Source organism: Spermophilus citellus (genome assembly GCF_964194105.1).
Source record: "Spermophilus citellus genome assembly, chromosome: 6".
In the NCBI taxonomy this organism is placed as follows: Eukaryota; Metazoa; Chordata; class Mammalia; order Rodentia; family Sciuridae; genus Spermophilus; species Spermophilus citellus.
The window spans coordinates 29,243,456-29,260,023 of record NC_138187.1 but is presented as its reverse complement, the minus strand read 5'-3'; the positions used below and the strand labels follow the sequence as shown (position 1 = coordinate 29,260,023).

The 16,568-nt window shown below is 51.7% G+C and overlaps 1 protein-coding gene across 18 annotated transcripts in view; it reads left to right on the top strand.

Annotated features, from left to right (window-relative positions):
- Positions 1-16,568, top strand: part of CUX1 (cut like homeobox 1) — a 317,448-nt gene that overhangs the window by 193,078 nt on the left and 107,802 nt on the right. For all 18 annotated transcript variants that reach the window (XM_081297058.1, XM_081297057.1, XM_081297056.1 and 15 more), the window contains 3 exons: positions 2,169-2,292; positions 6,973-7,049; positions 8,822-8,888. In XM_081297058.1, the coding sequence (XP_081153184.1) occupies positions 2,169-2,292; positions 6,973-7,049; positions 8,822-8,888 (268 nt within the window). The remainder of the gene's footprint in view (positions 1-2,168; positions 2,293-6,972; positions 7,050-8,821; positions 8,889-16,568) is intronic.

Below are 16,568 nucleotides of genomic sequence, written 5' to 3'. Positions count from 1 at the left end.
CAAGCCCCAAGAATGGACGCTTCAGAGGAAGAGACCTGGTCGGGTCCCTTGGTTGTCACTGCCTAACCCTGTGGCCCTGCCTCGTCAGGAGCTGCCTTCTCAGGGGCAGCTCTCGTCCTCCCCACTTAGGGTGTTGGAGGAGTACCTGAGGGCGGCTGGATCCTCAGCCAGCATCAGCTTCTTCTAGAACTTGCTTTGCCAGAAGTTCCCCCTTCTTCATTATTGATAAGGGATTTCCCTAATCTGGGGAAGGGCAGGGGGTCACTTCCTTCTTCTCTTCCCAGCCTGACTGATCATAATCTGGAAGGGCGGGGTGCACCTGACTTGTTCCCTGTCAGAGCTTTTGAATGCTGGTCAAGTCAGAGCAGAACCGGGTGCATGGCACACGTCTGCCGTCCCGGTGCAGGACGGGTCACAAGTCCAAGGCCAGCCTGGACAACTTAGTGAGGCCCTGTCTCAAAATAAAGTAAAAAGGGCTGGGATGTGGCTCCGTGGTAGAGCCCTTGCCTGTCACTCACAAGATTTGGGGCGTGAGCACAGCCAAAGAGGGTCCTTCTGCCAGCACCCTCTACCCGCTGCTAGGGAGCCTGGGGAGACGCCAGGGAACGCCCTGGACCTGGGTTGAGGCAGCAGCAGAGGGCCAGAGGCAACAGGATGAGATGCTCTTGGCCTGGGCTCTGCTGGTGGGTGAGCAGTCCCAGCAGCTCCGTGAGACCGCAGACTCCTCGGAAGGAGAACAGTTATGTCACCAGGGCTGGCGGCAACAGGCCCTCACACCAGTGCTGCCTCCCGGATGCTCAGCCCACGCATTCCCATGGATGCCTGTGGGTGCAGGTGGGACCACGTCAGCCAGCTGTGGAAAGCCACCCCCTCGTGACTAAAGCTGAGGGCCCTCTGTGAAGAGAGGAAATTGGCCCTTCTCATCATGTCGACCCCCGAAGGCCTTCCTTAGAGGAAGAAAGGAAAGCCAATGGCTCCATCAGACACTTGAGGGCAGAAACAGGGCACCCCCTTGGTGGGTCGTTTGGGGCCTGGAAGAATAGCTGTGTGAGGACAATACTGTGACACATCATTCTCGAGCCATACTGCCAGGCCAAGGTCAGGCGAGAACAGGTCGCTTCCAGAGCGGACACCAGACAGGTCCACTCTGAAAATGCCTACTGTGTCCTTTCAAGCCCATGGTGTTTGTGACCATGTGGACACATGGCACTTCTGCCCGTAGCGCTGGGCTGGAAACACCTGTGCAGCACCCGGGCTGAGCACCCGACTCTGCAGGGTGCTGGGCGCACACACTCCGCCCTGCCGAGATGGATCTGGAAAAGCAGGCAACGGTCCCCAAGAGCCCTACTCCCTTGGGACTGCAACCACAGTGCTGGCAAATCGAGGTGGGGAGGGACATCTGCAGAAGGACACCCATAGGTCTGAGTTAGGACCCTACTCCACTTGTCACACTTGCTTTAGTTTCCTGTTTGGATAGTTAAAGGGACTATCAAGAGCTGTGTTGGGCTCAGCTTCCCCAGGTGGCCCTGCCGCCTAAGGGACCTGGCTCCTTCAGGCCCCCATGTGGCTGCCCAAGGCCCTGGCTCTCCTGCTCTGCTCCAGGGTACTTCCAGGCCACCACAGCACCTCAGCAGCCTGAGTGTCTTCCCCAGGCCCTGCGTCAACTGCTCTGCACACGCATCCACATCCACTTGGGTGGCGGGTGCCCCAGCACCCAACCCCCAGCTGAGGAGACCGCACGGTACCCCTGACCGCCTGGAGCTCCCTGCTGACTGGCCTCCTTTCCACAGAGCCACCACGATGAACTGCTTTCTTTGTAAGAAAGTCCTTAAACCCACACTAAAACTTTATTAATCTTCCCTCCGTGGAGGACTAATTTAAGACTCGTCAATAGGGCGATATCATATTTTACCATTGATTTCCCCTCTTTTCTTAAAATGCGCTAGAGAAACCAGAGCGCTCCTTCCCAGCAAAATCCATTGATCCTGCTCATCCCGAACACTGCGAGTTCAGCCCACGTTAGGGAGTGAAAGGTCTCCAAAGGGACTCTGGGCATTGATTTTGTGTCGGGGGACGAGCTGAAGTCTGGAGCGCGCCCGTCCTGCTGGTTCTCACCGCGGAGCCCGCTTCTCTTGTTGGAGTTTCTCTCTTTTCCTTTCTCTCTGCAGAGGTTACGATAAAAGCACTTAAAGAGAAAATCCGAGAATATGAGCAGACGCTGAAGAGCCAGGCCGAGGCGATCGCACTCGAGAAGGAACACAAGCTGCAGAATGATTTTGCCGAGAAGGAGAGGTGAGCATGGACCCGGCTCGCACGGCAGCCACCTTTACCCTTGACTGTGGCATGAGACAGTTTAAAAAATGCACCTGTGACATCAGCCCAGGGGATAAACAGGATCCCAACGGCTCAAAATTTTGCTTAAAAAAAGAAGCAGTTGGGTCCTGACTTTGTGGGGTGACCTTGAGTGTGACGAATCTGGCTTCCCCTAGTGGTGGGTGGCACCAGGAGATGGGACCAGAGGATGAGCGCGAGGCATGTGTAGCTGACAAGGTGGCACCTGGTGGCCGAACCTGAGCTAGGTCCTTGCCATGACTGTCCTCCGTGGGGAAGGCCCTGGGCACACATGAACTCCTCCTGCCCTCCTCAAAGAGGTGGGCACTTCACACCCTCCCTCTCCATGTCTCTCTCTCTCTCTCTCTCTCTCACGCACACACACACACACACACGCACCACACACTGCCCTGGGCTTGTGGTTGTGGGCGTCCTGTTTGGCCTGTTTCATGACCTCGGTGCTTTGTAAATCAAGGACTTAATATGGGCAGAGCTTTCCTGATCCAGAAATCTGAAATGTTCCAAAATTCAAAATTCTTCAGTTCTTTAAGAACTGAAGAAGTCCGGGGACTTGGGGGACCAGAGTGTAGCACAGTGGCAGGACACATGTTTACCCTGTGTGAGGTCCTGGGGTTTGATCCAGCTCAGAGTTTTGAATTAGGAATGTACATCCAGTAAAGTCTCTGCACATATCCCCAAATCCCCAAAACTCCAAAGTCTGAGCCAGTCATGGGCCCAGGCATTTCTGAAAAGAGCTCCTCAGTCTCTGTTTGTAAAATACATGGTCATATCCTCTAGCCGTGTGAGTTCTAGATTTCCAGTGGCTCTCCGTGCCCAGGTTTCCTGTTGTGAAGACTTAATGAAAGGTAGAGCGTTTCTAAAGCTGTAAGCACTGTTAAGCTGGTGGTTCCCCCTGTGTAAGTCATGTTTTTAAGAATTTTTGGGTTAAGTTATTGAATTTTAGCCCCAGCATAAAGAAATGTATATATCCATTAAACAGAGGTTCTAAGCTTACAGTTGCAAGTTGGAGACAGGCTGGGTCCCTGATGGCAGGTGGTCCTGTTGGGTGAGGTGTTTCCTGCTGGTTTTGTGCACCACCACACACACCCTACAGGACAGGCTCCATAAGATCGTAGATATCTGGGCTGGGTACGTAGCTCAGAAATAAAGCATGCTCAGAGTGCATAGTGCTCCAGGTTCAGTACCCAGTGCCACTCGGCACAAGGACGGTGGCACACACCTGTGATCCCAGCAACTCTGGAGGCTGAGGCAGAAGGATTGCCAGTTCAACCCTGACCTTGGCAACTTAGCAAGACCCTGTCTCAAAGTAAAATACAAAATAAAAAGGGCTGGGTTGTGGCCCAGTGGTGGAGCACCACTGGAACCCCAGAAAAGGAAAGGAAAGGGGGGACAAACTCTCTATCTCACAGGAGCCGCTACAAAGGACTGTTAAACTGAGGTCACTTCAAAAAGAAGAAAAATGCCAGTGTCCACTAGTCCCATGCCCACTCTGCCTCACAACTTTGCTAGCTGTTTGCAGTACATGTTTTCACAGAGTGACCAAGATGGGGCTGCGCCACACGCCACCTTGTGTTCTTCTTCTTTTTTTTTTTTTAGTTGTACATGGATACAACACCTTTATTTTATTTATTTATCTTTATGTGGTGCTGAGGATCGAACCCAGGGCCTCACACAGGCTAGGCAGACGCTCCACCACTGAGCCTCAGCCCCAGCAATTTCATTTTGCAGAGAGAAACGAATCACAGGTTGGCCCTGTTTGAAGTGTCGACCCTGCTAACCAGGGTCGGAGGCAAGACAGAGACTCCAGAGGCGCCCACCCTCCGCCATGGCCTGGCCTCCCTGTCTGCACAGACACAGCCTCTTGCAGTCCTCGAGGACAGACCTAGGCCAATCCTTGGGGGCCATCCAGCCTAGAAGGCAGCACGTAGCCCCTCAAAAAAAAGTAACAACAGGGCTCTTGACAGCTGGTGTGGCTCTGCTCCGAGGTAAATTTCCCTCAAGAACACAATTGGTGCCCGGAGAGATTTCCCCCATGTCGTTGATGACATGCCTGCCTATGGGAACAGAGGAGCCAAAGGCAGGCCAGGGCTACCTGGAATGTTCAATGGCCATAAAAATCATGGTTCATAGAGTTGGGAATAACTTAAGATAAGTGCCCAACGTGGCATCAAGTAGGAGACTCACTCTTGATGAGGTTGGGGTGTGCGCAGCTCCCACAGCTCTACCGCACGTGTGCCCACAGCCAGCCGTGCCCACCCAAGCCAGGAACTGGCTCACCCCTACCTCAGCACCACTGAGCTGGCTTCTCAAGTTGGGTAAAAGGATTCATTATATTGAAAGATGAGAATGACTGACTGTTGGGCCATCAGACTAGATGTTTATTTCCTCATTCTTTATGCCAAAAATATCAAATTGAACCCAGGATTTAAATATCAATAATGAAATCACATACATCTTGGAAGAAAACTTGGATGCATGTTCTGTTTTGAATAATTTTGAAATTCAGAAATATTTCTCAGAATACAAGAAAAGTTATAGAAATGTGACTAAAATTTAAAATACATTTTTAAAAAACAAATGACAATTAAGTTTTAGACATCAACAAACTGGGAACAGATATGTGCATCGAATAAGACAAGGGCTAATTTTCTATATAAGTAAAGAGTTCTTACAAATTAATAAGAAAAAAATCAACCCTAACAAAAGCGGGCAGAGAAAATAAGCAGGCACTTCATACAGTGAAAAATGTTGGGCTGGGGATGTGGCTCAAGCGGTAGCGCGCTCGCCTGGTATGCGTGCGGCCCGGGTTCGATCCTCAGCACCACATACCAACAAAGATGTTGTGTCCGCCGAGAACTAAAAAATGAATATTGAAAATTCTCTCTCTCTCTCTCTCTCTTAAAAAAAAAAAAATGTTCAACACTACTCAGCAGTAAAATGTTAAGCTTGATTTTATCCATTGCCACCTGGGCACATGAAACCCTCTCACATATTGTTGGTAGGAGTTTAAACTGATGAGGTATTTTTGTTTCTGTTTTGTTTTGTGGGAAAGTCTTTCAATATCTATCAAAACAAAAAACCAAATTGCAGTCTTTGACCATTATAATTCCTCTGTCAGAATTTTATCCAGCAAATTCACTCTTGAAATTATGCAACAGTATCTACTTAAAGATCCTCAAGGAAACGTTTTAACAGAAAGAAACTCTGAAGGGTCTTGAGTTTCCATAGGGAAGTGAAGGATGGCCACGGATGCAAAGCAGAGGTTTCCAGAACATGGGAGCAAGCAGAGTAGTAAGCTGCACAGGACGGTCTTGTGGTCCCTTGTGTACTAGAACCTGAGGGCTGAGGCAGGAGGGTCACAGCAACCTAGTGAGACCCTGTCTCAAAAACTTGAAAAGACTAGGGATGTGGCTCAAGGTGGAGCACCCCGGGCTCAGTTCCCCCAGCCCCAGAAAGGATGGAGGAGTAGGAAGTCCATAGTTCTTGTCACATGTCGTTGGCATGATTGCACTGTAGCATGTTTCCTGTGCTCTGTCACCCTATGGTGGCTTAGGGGTTAGTTTTCGTTCTGCTGTACTGTGTCACATGACGTTCTGTTCTGGGAGTTCATTGTATTATGTTACATATTCATTTATATTTCATTGTAGTATATAAAATATTAGTTTATTTTCTTATACTGTGTTGCATGTTGGCTTATATGATACTCTAGTGTGTTACTTATTACACTGAATTTCTATACATGGAAAATATTTTAGAAAAATACAAACTATCCAAGGAGTAGAAATGGAGCCAAAGAAGAGAGGACATTTCCACACTCATGTAAAATTTGATGTTTTAAAAAACTCTGAGCCTATCTTAGATTTATAATTGAAATTCATGGAGATACTAGCAATGCTTTCCTACAAGTGACGGAAATTTGAGTGATTTTTTTTTTTTAGCTGTATCATTTCTCCTTTTCTGTATTCCCAGGTTTATTATGTTGAGAACATATGTTATATTCATATGATGTAAAAATAATAAGCTTATTTTTAGAGCTTTGGGCAGATTAGTAGGAAGGAATGCCGGTGCTGACCAGGGAATCCGTGTGGAGATCATGGGAAACATCACTATGTGGGATGCAGCTTGAGACGTTCACAATCTTCCCATTTGGCACCACAGTCGCATTTGCATTCCATTATAACCGAGATGGGACAGCTGTCACATCTCTTTAGTACATCCTTTATCCCAACAAATTCCTTCTTTGTGTCAGCAGAATGTAAATGTATCACTCTTCCTGGGCTAACTTCGGGAAACAATGAGTGCATGATGATGGCATTTCTTCCTTTTTAATATCTGGCATCTCAAGAACAAGTTGCATTTAGGATAACCTTCCACACCAATTATCGCACGTCAAGTCCCTGGTGCGCCCTTCACGTTACGTAATGTGCGATTGCAAAGCGGGGGCTGGGAGGGTGGCGAGGGGGCCCCACAGCACCCAGGGCATTGAGAGCGACAGCTGATGGGGCGCCTGCTACCAGCTGTGCCGCCAAAGGAGCAAGTGATGGGGGCAGCTCCAGGACACACCAAGCGTCCAGTTGGTGAGCAAGGTGACCAATCTGGCTCCACTCTCTTGCTTTTCAGACAGCTGCAAGAGACTCAGATGTCGACCACCTCAAAGCTGGAGGAAGCAGAACACAAACTTCAGACTCTGCAAACAGGTTCGCTCCCCTCCTCCCCGGTCAGTGGGTGCAGGGCAGGCTGAAGAGACTAGACGCCTCCCGGCCCCCACCTGTCACCCCTGTGGAGCCTGCAGGGTCTCGGAACCGGTGCACAGCACCTCCAGCCCAGGCTGCCTTCCCCTGACTCCATTAGTCACACGTTGAGCTGTCAGCGTGGAGTGGGAGGATCTGCCGTTTCCATCCCTTCCACCACCATCCTTTCTTCCTGCTCTTTTTTCCAACAAACACATCTAAATCACCAAACTGTCAAGGACTGACATTTCATTTAGAACAATAATAGGGGGAAAAAAACTTATTTCTACCCTAAGTTAAAGAGAACAGTAATAGCAGAACCTTTAAAATTTAACAGATACCAAAAAAGGTTATGCTAAAGTTGGCAGTTTCTTTAAACTTCTTTCTTTCCTCCCTTTTCGTGTCTTTTTTGAAAGGGAAGCAGCAATGTATCTTCAATTTACATGTGGGAAGGAACAGTGGAAGCCATCGTAATCCAGGTTAAAAAAAAATGACAGGGAGAAAATAATCACAAGTAATTTAACAGACATGGACAACATCAAGCAGGCCTGGGGACCATGTCAGCAGTGGAGCACTGGCCTTGTGTGCGCCGGGCTGCATCCCCTCCCCTGCACCACAGATTTGAAAAAGGATACATTTGTCTAAAGACCACCTACAAATCCTGGAAAACAGAGAAACAGTCCAGCTGAATAATGAGCAGGGATAGGAATACACAATTCACAGAAACCATGTAAACGGTTCACACACATGAGAAAAACTGCTAACTGTGTGGCCATCAGGGAGAGACCGTCAGTGAAACCCCGGGAAGGTGGTCTGCCTGTCTGACTGTGGGCAGCTTTTTTCTTAATTGGTAAAACCCAGTGTTGGTGAGGGCTTAGGAGAAAGGTCACACTCAAGTAGGGATGGGAGCTGCCTGTTGGGAGGCCAGCGGGGTCGGGTGGTGGAAGGTTCAGCGCTGAGCTCTCCCCCAGTAGCTGTGCCTCTTGGGCGCCTGAAGGTGGAGCTGGGTTTTACTGTGCTCACCAGTGTCCTGACATGAGAGCTTTCCATGCCACTCGGCCAAGGCAAAGGGGTGATCTCAGAAAACGTTCCAATCCTCCCATAGGATGGGAGGCAGGGAAGCATGTCCCTGTGTATGTAGACAGCAGTGGCCACGCAGCAGTGGAGAGGTGTCCTGAGAAAGGTGCCATCAGGTGATTTTGTTGAGATGTGAGGACGGGAATGTCCTCACACAGACCTCCGGGCACAGGTCCGTCCCTTGACGGTTGCAGCACGGGGTGTGTGAAGCAGAGGTAGGCAAGGCCGCAGCCAGGCCACCTGCGTACTGTCCTTACAGCTGACTTCCATAAACAAGGAGAATAAGGATAAAAGTAGAACATACTAAACACACAATCAGCCACACACTGTGATCACGGGTCACCTACTGGGCATGGCGGTATATAGTACGTTTTCATACAGCTGAAAGGTCACCGTGGGGCATGGCTGTATGCAGTTACATGTGGAAATATTTTTGAAACAAAGACATTTTAAAACAGGAAATCTACATAGTAACTATCAGTTCCCTAGGAGGCGCTTGGACTGGGCCAGGTAGAGCTGTGGCGATGCTCTGTCCCATTTTTCCTGCCTTTGTCCTCTTGTCTGTTTTGAAATGGGGACGTTTTACTTGTGTATGTTCTTTTATTTCATTTGACTTAAGCAGTTAGTATCTTACCTCATGTTTTCTGCCCTTGTCTTTTCAGCCCTGGAAAAAACTCGAACAGAATTATTTGACCTGAAAACCAAATACGATGAAGAAACTACTGCAAAGTAAGTCCCCTCGTCACACCGTGTCCCAAGAGGTTGGCTTAGCGGGTTGGGAGCGTGACCTGTGTCCCAAACAGGGACACGGCGCCATCCCCACGTGACCCCAGGCTCACATGCTCCCTGGCCGCCACCACTGCAGCTGCTCCTCTTCCTTGTGGCAGAGGCTGCTCAGCACTTCACCATTTTCTAAGAAGGTTTGGGGAGGACTCAGCTTGGAAATGTGGGTGTTTCCTCAGGAGCTTGGCCGGGCAGAGGGAGTCCCCTGACCTGGGCCGAGCCCTCCCCCAAGCCCTGTAGGAGGAATCGCCACTCCCCATGCTCTTGTCATACCCGACAGAGCCCTGCAGGTACACATATGTGGGGACACATTGGTGAGCAGTCACGCAAGGCTCACAGCCTACCTGGCTCTTGTAGGGGGACATCAGAGGGAACACTTGCACGTACCCTGTCCCAGATCCCCCTATGCTGGTCACTGGGATGCCGGAAATAAGATTGCTGTAAATCCTGGGATGACAGCAACAGAGACTGTCTTGGCTGTGGCCACCTCTGCTAAGTCCAGGTGCAGTGCCAGTCTTCCCTGATCTGGAAGGCTCCTGCTGTGGTCCCGCAGAGCTCCAGTGGCCTGGTGGGGGCTCTCCTCCTCGGGGTGGTTGCAGTGCTCGGTGTCGTTCGGCCCAGCACACTTGCCCTGGGGCTTGGAGGATGCTGCTGCGTCCACTGTCCTTGGGACACTGGGGGGGCGTGGGCTCTTGACGCTTAGCTCTGGGTTGTTCAGAAAGCCCAGCTCCACAGCCCTGGTGGGTTGAAACTGCCACGTGAAGACCAAACGTCAGTCCCTGCGCCCTGGCAGACGTCTTGGCTGATCTGAACCACGGGAGCCACCAGGTTGTTTGCCCTTGTGGTGTGGGGACAGGGCTTCGTGTAAGTGGGATGAGCGGGGCCGAAGGGGCAGTGGTCGGCATTTCACAGCACAGCCCCTCGGCCTTGGTGGTACTTCTGCTGTCCTGGGGGCAGCCACAGCCCGGGACACGGCTTCTGGGGCTGGAGGGACCCCTGTGCCACGAGCCCTCTCCTCTAGAACCCACAGTCTAGGAGTCCTCCCCCTCAGGAACCACAGCACTGCCCGCACAGGACGCGGCCCGTCCTACACCTCGGGGTCCCTGTCACCTTTCCTCCAGCCTGTCACCCTTCTCTCCTGTTACTCCTGCTTGGATTTCAGGTTTCTAAATAAGTCATTTTCTTCAGTAAGTCTGATTTGTAGAACCTGTATCCTTTCCATCTGAGGCGTTCAGCATTTGTCTGGGATCTCAGTTGTCTCCGGGGTTTCTCTCTAAACGGTCTGAGGTGGATGGTGTGCGCGCGATGTCGCGCTTCTCTCCCTCTTTTCCCGTCGCCTGCTGCCAACGTCTGTCCCTGCATGGCTGTGGTCTAATAGCACCACAGGTTCTCATTGCTCTTATCGGGACATCTTAAGGATCTATGAGCAGCCAGGATGTACTTCATTATGCACTTTTTAAAAAACATATCTTGGTGGTGGTGAGGATGCGGGGAGCAGGGCGTCTCTCACGTTGGCAGTGGAGCACTGCAGTGCCAAGGGTCCCCCAAAACAGGACAGAACTGCCATCTCATCCAGAGACCCCAACTCTGGGGACATGTCCATCACAGCATCATGCACAAGGCCAAGAAATGGACGTCAGTGCATCCACGAATGGGTGAAGCAAGCAGGGAACACACAGTGGATTACCCTCCAGTCCGGGGCGAGGGCAGTCCTGTGCCCAGGACAGCACAGTGGAGCCTGGAGGAGGTGCTGGATGAAGCAGGCGGCACGGGGACAGGGCCACGCGACCTCCCTGACAGTGAGATCTGGGAGAGCTGAGCTCAGCAGAGCTGGATGGGCTGCTGGTGACAGGGATTGAGAAGCGCTGGCCCCGGGTTCAAGGTTTCAGCCGAGTTGTGAAACATCGTACCGCGGGGGTGGTCGTCCATCAAGGTGCTTACTGTGCTTTAAGGTCACTTACAGAAAATTTCTGTTTCCCCATAGAAAACAATAGTTAAGGTCCTAGCAAAATTCAGGGCCAGCCTCAACAACTCAGCAAGGCCCAAAGCGACTTAGTGAGACCCTGTCTCAGGAAATATAAAGGGTTTGGGACGTGGCTCAGTGGTAAAGCACCCTCTGGGTTCAGTCTCCAGCACCAAAAAGAGAAAGTAAATAAATAAGTGAGGTTACAGAGAGGAAATTAAATGATTCCTCATCTTTTATGAAACATGGTGTTATATCACATAAATGTATAGGCAGGTATGATTTGTTCATTCAAAATCTTTTATTTTAAAAAAAAAAAAAACTTGTGTGCCACCCTCGCTAGGCCACTCGAGTGATTTTTAAGCTGCCTGCTGTGTTCTAATGTGAATCAGTTCAGTGAGTGAGGACCAGCAAGTCAGGTAATAGAACAGAATAGAAAACAAACCAACAGAATAGAAAGTGTCCTGGCACATGGTTCATGTAAAATATCTTTTGGTGACACTTCAAAATTAGGTATCTAAATCTAAAAAATAGAAAACTAGTTCTTGGGACACAATGGGAAAGGTGCTTCTGTCCACACATCAGGACCTCATTTAAAAGCTGCTGCTCCAAGGGTCACAAGAGCTCACTCTCCAGAAGCCGGTGTCTCCTATCCTGCTCTTGCTGTCACTGGCAAAGTTTGGTTAGCCGTGATGTCCACCCACTTGGGGAAAGAAACTGCCTGGTAGCATGAAGTTCTCAGGAGTGACCGCTACGCACACCACTTGCCACCCAACAGCTGGTTGCTCCGTAGTTTGGAGCCACGGTGTCTTGTTTTCTTCTTGGGCTAAAAGCCACATGGAAAATTTGCTTTTATTTAGCGGGTTTGTTTTAGGAGTCAAGGTCAAAGAAGCAACTGAGAATGGAGTTCCTGGAGGAGGAGCCAGAACAGAGAAGGGCTTCAGTTTCCTCCACTCAGGTTTTCGTCTCTGGAAAAAGGGAATGTGGCCACTGGGGGCGTGAGCAGGGGCGGAGCCAGAGAGCAAGGACAGGCTGTCTCCTGTTCCCACCCTCTCGGGTCTTGCTACTGGCCAGGCTGACATGTTTGCTCAGCCAGAGCCACCAGATAGCAAGGGAAAGAAGAGCCAGCTCCCAGCTGAGAGGGCGCAGGGAGAGGCCAGGAGGGTTGGCAGTTACTGTTCATAGAGGGACTGGCCCCAGGGCCACTCTGCAGCAACCGCCTCTGCCATGTTGACAGTAAGAATGTTGAATGTTGGGACAGTCACCTACCTGATGGAGCATGTCACCCAGGGACTCTCAGAGGCTGGTTCTCCCGTCCCCTGGACCACTGGAGAACCCTGGCATCAGCCAGGAAGCCGTGGGAGCTGGTGTGGACCCAGTAGCGAACAGTTCTAGCCCCTTCCATCCACTGGTGCGTGGTGAGGCCCAAAGATTCTTCCCCAAAAAATCCAAATAAAAATTAGCATATTGCTTGCTGAGTTTCACTAAACTATGGGAAATTAAGCCAAAAATCCTGAGGATCGGTGCTGGGAATGTGGCTCCGTGGCAGGCGCTTGCCTGGCCCACGTCCCCAGCACCATACGCACAAGAACATGGAGGTTGGTGATTCTGTTCTGAGGATACCTCCAGGACATGGTGAGGTGGCCGTGGCCCTGCTGGAGCTCACAGTGAGAGACTCAGTCTCACCCAGTGGGAGCGGGGCTGGTGTGAGCGAGCACAGCTGCAGCGAGTGACATGGGCAGAGGTGGGCGAGGCTCCCAGGCAGTGGGTCCCTCCTGACTTCAGCAGACAGCTGCCTCCTTTGGGCTGCGCCCTCTGCCGGGGGCAGATCCTGAGCTTTTGTGGTTCCGTGGAAAGACATCACTGCAGTCCAGCATGGCCACATCTGGGATTGAAGGGACAGGACTGGCTAGGTGTCCGGCAGGGTCCCTGCAGGATGGAGGCAGAGCACTCATGTGGGGACAGGCAGAGGCGAGCCTGTTCCCCAGGTGGGGCAGTGAGGGTGGTGCAGAGCCTGGCGGAGAGTGCTGGCAGGCGGTGCCCAGGCCTGGCCTTGAGCAGATCAGAAGGCGGGGACCTAGGGAGGAGCAGTGCCTCTGACCAATGCAGCACAGAAACCTCCTCCCTACCCCACCCCGCCTGGGCTCCCCAGGCCACACCTAGAGAGGGGACTGAGGGAGGAGGAGATCTCTGACACCAGGTAGCCAAGGGAACTACCCCGCACCCTTTCCCGGAGGGCTCAGCCTTGACTTTGGTTTTGTCTTTCTGTCCGTCTTCTTCTGGGGTCCCGTGTTGCCCAGGCTGGCCTGGGTTTCCTGGGCTCACACACCCTCTTGCCTCAGCCTCCTGAGTAGCCGGGACTGGCTGGGACTTGAGGCTGAAGATGAGGACCTCTGTTGGGGGGCCAGGCCTATCTGAATTTCCCAGGGACCAGCTGGTGGGTCTGCAGGGACATGGGGCTGGGCTTAGGCGTAGGCTCAGCTGGGCATTTCCCAGGTCAGATGCCAGCAAAAGGCAGTACTGGGCCAGACGTCTACCGTGAATGGTTCCCAAAGTAGTTAGCCACAGAAAGTTCAGAGGAAGGCCTGAGGTAGAGGGGCCGGCGCTGCTCTCTTACCTTTGGAAGCAACTATCTCAGTATTCGGGTCCCACACAAGGCACACCTCTGCCTTCCTGACCCTGGTGTCCTGGGAAAGGTTCATCGTTGGGGTCCAACCTGCATGTGCTGTTAGCTCAGCGTGCTTTTATTCGTGTATATGAAATAGAAGCCCCTGCGGGACACATCTTTGTACACATGGTCTTAAAACAGTGCTCCTCTGGGCGGGGAGTGGGAGGTGGCAGGGAGGGACTCTGTTTTAGCAGATCGCAGGTGGGAATCAGGAGGCAGGACGAAGCTGGGCTCTGCAGACAGACTGCCCTGCCTCTGCGCCTGGCTTCTCCCATCTGCACTGGGGCCTGGCAAAGGTGCAGTCACTGCGTGGCCACAGGGAGCAGCAAGGTGTGCGTGCACAGCACAGGCACAGCGAGAGCCAGGGGAGGTCCACAGCGGCTGCGCCAGGGCCCAGTGCGGCTCTAGAGGCAGCGGCCTTGTAGGGGGTGGACCAGGAAGTCGAAGGACACACATTGCCTGTCCTCCACAGGGCCACTGTCCCCTCTCACCTCTGCCATTTTGGTGTAAAGTTGCAGGTGGAAGACACCGCCCCATCCTGAGACCCCCCTTGGCGCAGGACAGTCATCTCCATGCGTCAGCTGGGACAGCGCGGGCTGACTGTGACGGGGACAGCAGCAGTAAAGTTTTCCATGTGTAGGCTTGAAGCAAAATGTAATTAGCCTTTATGCGCAGAACAAGGCCCCATTGATGAACACAGCTGGTCTTTGTTTTGTCCTGTCATTGAGAGTGGGAGGTAAAGTGCTCTTCTTCATGTTTATTAATGCAAGATTCCTTAGACAAATGGCAGGCACAGTTTAATATTTGTTGGAACGTGGAGGGGCTTGCCAAAACAGTTGTTGTGTAAGCGGATTGCAGCGCTTCAGATTAGAGCCATTTCTGGGTTAAATAAATGAATTATTTCTGCTTGCTTTTTTCCTATGAAAATGCACCTCCTCAGATGGTCGGTCACCCTGTCTAGTTCTCCCTGTGTCTCTTAGCAGATGGAAATAACACCCCAGCAGACTTTAGCCTGGAGAGTCACAGAGCCTAGGGGTGTGGATTTGGGCCTTTACAAATGGGTGCCCTGGGAGAGGCTTGGGCCTGTGCCACACAGCTGTCCCTTGCCCTCGGGTTCAGGTCGCTTCTGCCCATGCCAGGAGCCTCCTGGCCACACACAAGCAGGACTTCCCACTTCACTGCTGTCCATGGCCTCCTCTTTGCTCTGCCCCCAGACCTGAGTGATAGGGAGCTTCAGCAGAGCACGCACAGTCAGCCTCTTACATTCCTCCAAACACGTTGGGGGGGGGGGTGGCCCTCTGAGCCCTGATGAAAGGAAATATTGAATTGCACCAAAATGCTACATTTTTTAGAGCTAGTGCTAGTCTTAGGAGAATTTGCACCTCCCAGACCTTTCCTGCCAGTAAACTCCATACTTGTTAAAGTTACTTGGTTGTGTTCCTCGCTTCTGTGCTCTTAAGAACAGCCTTGTATATCTCTAGTTTCATAATGCATTACAAGAGAGACATCCATGGGAGGAGCCGCACGTGGGCCAGCTTTGGAGTGTTGCTTTGTGTCATGTTTGTGGCTCAGGTTTATCACAAAAGGCAGCCGGCCCTGAGCAAGAAAAGACCGTCCCACAGTCAGCCCAGCAGAGGGCTTTATCGAAATTGTTCAGGGGAGCCAGACCCTGCCACACAGGGATAGGGACCTCCATGTCCCTGCAGAGGCCAGAATACAGGACTTAAGATGAGGAAAGGGGCCCAGGAAGACTTGAGGAGGGCAGCCCGTGCGCCTGCGCAAGGACACCCAGGTGGCTGGTGCGGCGGGTCCTTGGGTGTCAGTGTCAGCTGCTGGTGCTGTCCAGTGAGCTCCTGCTGTGCAGTGTGGGGAGGAGCCCCTCAGGAACTCAGGTCTTTGCTGCCTCCCTTGGGCACAGTGTCCAGTGCTCTTTGTGCATGACCATGGTGGTCTTCACAGCCCCTCTGGGGCCGAGTGTGGCTCAGTGGAGAGGCTTGCCTAGCACGTACAGGCCCTGGTCCCATCCCAGCACTGCAGAAAGACACCAAGAGTGTCCTGAGGCTGCTTCACCTGTGGGAGGGCTGAGCAGGCAATGGCTGGTCCAAAGGGTTCTGCCTCTTCCCCACCCGAAGAGCTCTCGTGCAGAGGGGTCTTTTCTTTATTTTCTTTATGGTTTCTTTATGGGAAAGGCTCTGGAAACCTAGGTGGAGCCCAACTGTCTAAGCCTGAGAATCACACGACAGTTTTGATCCTCACAGGAGACAAACAGCAGCGGCAGCGCTTGTCCCCATTGAATTTGAAAGGACCAACTTAAGTGCCTGAAATGCAGTCCCTCCTGTACCTTTAAGAACGTAATGTTTTCTATTTCCTGTCTTTTTGATGAGTCATCAATTTCCAGTACAGAGTTGCTGTAATTATCCTGGTCAGATTAATTTCCCTAAAAATAGAGAAGCAGTTACTTTTACGATCTCAAGGATATGGACTCGAATAAAGAACCCACTGTCCCTGAGAGCCACGAAATCAGACTAGGAGGGGAAAATGTGATGCCTTTTTTCCCCATTTTATCTCCAAGAGTTTGCATTTGGTGGAATTCCTGGGATTTTCCGTCCCTGTAAGAGTATTTTGCTTCACACCTACAATCCCTGCCTGGTGAGCAACCACCTCTGACAGCTCAGCCCTGCTCTGGTCACCTCTCCAGGCCAGGAAGGAAGTGGCTTCGCAGGTCCAAATTCAGGCAGAAACTCTTCTGAGTGCCAAGGACCCCTTCACCTCCTCTGGACTCCCGAGGGGTCTGGACATCAGGAAGCCTCAGTGAGAATTGGCAGACATGGGTCAGGCCCTAGGACCCCTGAGCAGGGACAGGCCGCAGCTATGACATATTCATAAACACAGCTCACACAGTTCGTGAATGTAATAAAGTGGCCTTCCTCGCCCAGTGTTCTTTGGGAGAGTAAGGTAGAGGAAGCCACCACTCACAGATGGTCACCTGAGTTTG